The 6,309-nt window shown below is 40.6% G+C and overlaps 1 protein-coding gene across 1 annotated transcript; it reads right to left on the bottom strand.

The window, feature by feature from the left end:
* Window positions 1-1,666: 1,666 nt before the first annotated feature.
* On the bottom strand, window positions 1,667-4,345 carry LOC139027055 (sodium-dependent neutral amino acid transporter SLC6A17-like). Its single transcript, XM_070442241.1, has 2 exons — window positions 4,239-4,345; window positions 1,667-2,043 (listed from the first exon to the last, which is right to left on the bottom strand). The coding sequence occupies exons 1-2, from the start codon at window positions 4,284-4,286 to the stop codon at window positions 1,798-1,800; spliced, it is 294 nt and encodes a 97-aa protein (XP_070298342.1). The 5' UTR covers window positions 4,287-4,345; the 3' UTR covers window positions 1,667-1,797.
* Window positions 4,346-6,309: the final 1,964 nt, after the last annotated feature.

The following is a 6,309-nucleotide window of genomic DNA, read 5'->3' as shown; positions in this document are numbered from 1 at the left end:
TGTTTGTCTTCTGATCCAGATCTGTTTGGTGTTGATTCTTCTGATTCCCAATCTTCGTTTGTGCTGGAGTAAATTGCTATTCATATCTGATTTATTATTATGTGTCGTTGGCAGTAATCTGCTGTATAAGTCCTGATTTATTATTAATGTGTCGTTGAACGTAATCTGCTGTAGATCCTGATTTATTATTATGTGTCGTTTGGAGTAAATCTGCTGTATAATCTGATTTTATTATTATGTGTGTTGGAGTAATCTGCTATATATTATTTTTATCATGTTCGTTGGAGTAAATCTGGCTGGTAATAATCCTGATTTATTATTATAGTGTCGTGAGTAAATTGCATGTAATAATCCTGATTTATTATTATGTGTCGTTGGATTCAAATATGGCTGTATAATCCTGATTTATTATTATGTGTTGTTGGATGTAAATCTGCTATATAATCCGATGTTTATTATTATGTTCGTTGCGAGTAATGCTGCTATTATAATCCTGATTTATTATTATGTGTCGTTGGATTAAATAAGTGTTATATCCTGATTTTTATTATGGTGCGTTGGAAAAAGGTTAAAAATCCCCCCCCTGGCTTTATATAATCTGATTTTATTATGTATGTGTCGTTGAGTAATCTGCTGTATAATCCTGATTTATTATATGTGTCGTTTGAAGTAGATCTGCTGTATAATCCTGATTTATTATTATGGTGTCGTTGATTAAATCTGGCTCGTATAATCCTGATTTATTATTATGTCCGTTGGAGTAATCTGGTATATATCTGATTTATTATTATGTGTCGTTGATTACATCTGCTGTATAATCCTGATTTTTATTATTTGTGTCCGTTTGATTAATTGCTTGTAATAATCCTGATTTTATTATTATGTGTCGTTGGATTAAATCTGCTGTAGTAATCGCTAGATTTATTATTAATGTGTCGTTGGATTAATCTGCTGTAGTAATCCCTGATTTTCTATTTTGTTTGTCGTTGGAATTAAATCTGCTATAACTAATCCTGATTTATTAGTTATGTGTCCGTTGACGTAAATCTGCTTATAATCCTGAATTTTTATTATGTGTCGTTGGAGTAAATCTGGCCTGTATATCCTATTTTTATTATGTGTCGTTTGGAGTAATCTGCTATATCTCCTGATTTATTATTATGTGTCGGTTGTGATTAAATCTGCTGTATAATCCTGATTATTTTATGTGTGGTTGGATTTAATCTCGCTGTATAATCCTGCTTTATTATTTTGTCGTTGAGTAAATTGCTGTATAATACTCTGATTTAATTATGAGTGTCGTTGGGATTAAATCTGCTGTATAATCCTGATTTATTATTATCGTGTCGTTGGATTAACTCTGGGCTGTATATATACCTGATTTTTTATGTTCGTTGGAGTAAAATGATCTGCTGTATCAGTCGTCATCTTATCTTTTACGTTGAATCCATTATGGGACAATTTATGTCTGTTTTGCATGCACAGTATTGTAAAAAGCTTAAAGGCCAGATTCAATCCAACGCAGGACTAATGACTGGGCACAGCAATAACTTTGAAATAACCACCGAACGTTGGCTTGAGATGGTGACTCTGTAAACACTTCGTGCAGATTGTTGGCTCAGGCATAAAACCACTTCAAATAAAGTGCACAGATCGTTAAAGATCTGGGATCAGAAGACAACACAAACAGATCTGGGACCAGAAGACAGCACAAACAGATCTGGGATCAGAAGACAACACAAACAGATCTGGGATCAGAAGACAACACAAAAAGATCTTGCACCAGGCTAGATATACTCACTCCACAACACATTTCTCGTTCATGATGTTGGCCTTGAACCCCAGCACGGCGAACACCACCAGCGTAGCCAGGATGGAGGTGATGAAGTTGATGATGGAGACCAGCGCTGCGTCAAAGTGGCAGTTGTTGTCCCGCTTGTTGTAGCTGGAGAAGGCTATGACCCCTCCGAACCCAAGGCCCAGAGCGAAGAACACCTGGGTGGCTGCCTCCCTCCATACCTGGGGCTCCAGCATCTTCTCCAACTGGGGGTAAGAGGTCAAAAATAAAGTAGGTTTTATTGTCACGTACACCAGAAATGTGCAGTTTTACAGGGTCAGCCATAGTAGCACAGCACCCCTGGAGCAAATTAGGGTTAAGTGACTTGCTCAAGGGCACATCAACAGATTTTTGATGTTGTTGTTGGCGCAGGTATTCAAACCAGCAACCTTTCAGTTACTGGTCCAACGCTCTAACCAATAGGCTACCTGCCGCCCATTTGAGGTTAGAGGTCAGGGGGTAGATGGGGCAAAGGTCAACAACTTAATGCTCCACACACAATCATGCTCTAATAGACATTTCTGGCAAATGTCTACCTTCAGAGGAAAAATACATTATTACACATGAGTACCTCAGTCAGCCTTTAGAGGGCGACAACAACCACGCGTTCATATTTTCCGTCGAAGTGAATACTAATGACATACAGTAAATGAAGGATACAGTACAGTACAGAGGCTCTGAATCCATTAATTAATGGTAGTTGAGTGTCCTTCATATAAAGCATAACCCTAATCCACATTATAAATCAAGGATGAGGAACAAAATACCGCAGGACAAACACTGCACTGCGACTAGAGTTTCCTATCCCTACATAGAATCCAGTCCAGACAGACAAACAGACACTGCCATATCAGGAAACATGTGTCTCCTCTCAGTATGTGGGCTCTGTAACAACGTTCTCTTCTGTCTCCAGGCTGAGTCTGTGATTACATAACCGTGTGTTTGAGACTGAGGTTAACGTGTCAGACTGAGGTTAGCGTGTCAGACTGAGGTTAGTGTGTCAGACTGAGGTTAGCGTGTCAGACTGAGGTTAGCGTGTCAGACTGAGGTTATGAGGGTTAGCTACTGAGGTTACGTGTCAAGACTGAGGTTAACGTGTCAGACTGAGGTTAGCGTGGTCAGACTGAGGTTACGTGTCAGCAGTACTTCGAGGTTAACGTGTAGACTGAGGTTAACGTGTCAGAACTGAGGTTAGCGTGTCAGACTGAGGTTAGACTGAGGTTAACGTGTCAGACTGAGGTTTAACGTGTCAGACTGAGGTTAGCGTGTCAGACTGAGGTTATCGTGTCAGACTGAGGTTAACGTGTCAGACTGAGGTTAACGTGTCAGACTGAGGTTAGCCGTGTCAGACTGAGGTTTAGCGTGTCAGACTGAGGTTATCGTGTCTGTGATGAGAGTTAACGTGTCAGCTGAGGTTAACGTGTCAGACTGAGGTTAGCGTGTCAGACTGAGGGTTAACGTGTCAGACTGAGGTTAGCGTGTCAGACTGAGGTTGTGTGTCAGACTGAGGTTAGGGTGTTCAGGACTGATGTTAACGTGACGATTGAGGTTAACGTGTCAGACTGAGGTTAACATGTCAGACTGAGGTTAACGTGTCAGACTGAGGTTATCGTGTCAGACTGAGGTTAACGTGTCAGACTGAGGTAACGTGTCAGATTGAGGTTAGCGTGTCAGACTGATTTAACTTTGTCAGCCTGAGGTTAGCGGTGTCAGACTGAGGTTAACGTGTCAGATTGAGGTTAACGAGTGGTCAGACTGAGGTTAACGTGTCAGACTGAGGTTAGCGTGTCAGACTGAGGTTAGACTGAGGTTAACGTGTCAGACTGAAGGTTAACGTGTCAAGACTGAGGTTCGTCAGGTACGAGGTTACGTGTCAGACTGAGGTTAGGCGTTCAGACTGAGGTTAGACTGAGGTTAACAATGTTCAGACTGAGGTTAGCTAGTGTCAGACTGAGGTTAACGTGTTCAGACTGAGGTTAACGTGTGACTGAGGTTAAGTGTCAGACGGAGTGTAACGTGTCGATGGGTTAACGTGTCAGACTGAGGTTAACGTGTCAGACTGAGGTTAACGTGTCAGACGGGGTTAATGTGTCAGCTGGGGCGGTTATCGTGTCAGACTGAGGTTATCGTGTCAGACTGAGGTTAGTCTGTGTGTTACATTTATAATGAAACACATTAAACTTTGGGGCTGTAATTCTCAGAACCACAGATGAAGGATGGTGTGTGTGTGTGTGTGTGTGTGTGTGTGTGTGTGTGTGTGTGTGTGTGTGTGTGTGTGTGTGTGTGTGTGTGTGTGTGTGTGTGGTGTGTGTGTGTGTGTGTGTGTGTGTGGTGTGTGTGTGTGTGTGTGTGTGTACCTTTGGAGTGTGTGTGTACCTTTGGAGTGTGTGTGTGTGTGTACTTTGGTAGTGAACATGTGAGCGATGCCGTCAACAGATCCTTTGAGCATCAGGCCTCTGACGAGGAAACAGATCAAACACACGTAGGGGAAGAGAGAGCTGAAGTACATCACCTGAGGGGAGAGAACACACACACACGTACAACAAAAACGCGCAAACGTGAAGCAGGCCGCCCACAACACACACCACACAACACACACAACACACACACACAACACACACACACACACACACACACACACACACACACACACACACACACACACACACCACAAAACACACAACACACACACAACACACACACAACACACACACACACACCAACACACAACACGACGGCGCACACACACACACACACAAACTGTTTATGACTGAAGTATTTGACCTGAGGGGGGGCGACAGACAGAGGAGACGACACACACACGTCACACTGTTACCATGGACACTACCACACTTCTGTGAATGTCTTTGGCCTTGCTACCCTAATGGGATTATGACAGATCCTCATGTTTTAAAGTTTGCTTTCAAAAGGGCACCCTATCTCCAATATAGTGCACTTCTTTTGACAGGGCCACTGGAAACAGGTAGTGCACTTCTTTTGACCAGGACCACTGGAAACAAGTATATAGAGAATAAGGTGCATTAGGAACTCAGACAGAGTGTGTCAGATCTTGTCAATGTCTTCTTATGTATTTCCCTATTCCACAAAGTCTCTTATGTATTTCCCTATTCCACAATGTCTCTAATGTATTTCCCTATTCCACAATGTCTCTTATGTATTTCCTATTCCACAAAGTCTCTTATGTATTTCCCTATTCCACAATGTCTCTTATGTATTTCCCTATTCCACAATGTCTCTAATGTATTTCCCTATTCCACAATGTCTCTAATGTATTTCCCTATTCCACAATGTCTCTTATGAATTTCCCTATTCCACAATGTATCTTATGTATTTCCCTATTCCACAATGTTCTTATGTATTCCCCATTCCACAATGTCTCTTATGTATTTCCCTATTCCACAATGTCTCTTATGTATTTCCCTATTCCACAATGTCTCTTATGTATTTCCCTATTCCACATGTCCCTTATGTATTTCCTATTCCACAATGTCTCTTATGTATTTCCCTATTCCACAATGTCTCTTATGTATTTCCCTATTCCACAATGTCTCTTATGTATTTCCCTATTCAACAATGTCCTTATGTATTTCCCTATTCCACAAAGTCTCTTATGTATTTCCCTATTCCACAATGTCTCTTATGTATTCCCTATTCCACAAAGTCTCTTATGTATTTCCCTATTCACACAATGTCTCTTATGTATTTCCCTATTCCACAAAGTCCTCTTATGTATTTCCCTATTCACACATGTCTCTTATGTATTTCCTATTCCACAATGTCCCTTATGTATTTCCCTATTCCACAAAGTCTCTTATGTATTTCCCTATTCCACAATGTCTCTTATGTATTTCCCTATTCCACAATGTCTCTTATCTATTTCCCTATTCCACAATGTCTCTTATGTATTTCCCTATTCCACAAATGTCTCTTATGTATTTCCCTATTCCACAATGTCTCTTATGTATTTCCCTATTCCACACATGTCTCTTATGTATTTCCCTATTCCACAATGTCCTTATGTATTTCCTATCCACAAGTCTCTTATGTATTTCCCTATTCCACAATGTCTCTTATGTATTTCCCTATTCCACAATGTCTCTTATGTATTTCCCTATTCCACAATGTCTCTTATGTATTTCCCTATTCACAATGTCTCTTATGTATTTCCCATTCCACAATGTCTCTTATGTATTTCCCTATTCCACATGTCTCTTATGTATTTCCCTATTCACATGTCTTATGTATTTCCCTATTACACAATGTCCTTATGTATTTCCCTATTCCACAATGTCTCTTATGTATTTCCCTATTCACAAAGTCTCTTAGGTATTTCCCTATTCCACAATGTCTCTTATGTATTTCCCTATTCCACAAAGTCTCTTATGTATTTCTATTCCACAATGTCCCTTATGTATTGTCTATCTTCCGAAGACGGTTTGGGATATCCGTAG

The sequence above is a fragment of the Salvelinus sp. IW2-2015 genome, unplaced genomic scaffold (genome assembly GCF_002910315.2).
Source record: "Salvelinus sp. IW2-2015 unplaced genomic scaffold, ASM291031v2 Un_scaffold7031, whole genome shotgun sequence".
NCBI classification, from domain to species: domain Eukaryota; kingdom Metazoa; phylum Chordata; class Actinopteri; order Salmoniformes; family Salmonidae; genus Salvelinus; species Salvelinus sp. IW2-2015.
The sequence above is the reverse complement of the archived record's forward strand: the minus strand, read 5'-3'. Positions and strand labels throughout refer to the sequence as shown.

Excerpts from the sequence above, each read along its gene's own strand:
- LOC139027055 (XM_070442241.1), bottom strand. The coding sequence starts at position 4,286 with ATGCTCAAAGGATCTGTTGACGGCATCGCTCACATGTTCACTACCAAA. Across the intron at positions 2,044-4,238 it reads CTCACATGTTCACTACCAAA|TTGGAGAAGATGCTGGAGCC; the intron begins GTACACACACAC and ends TCTTACCCCCAG.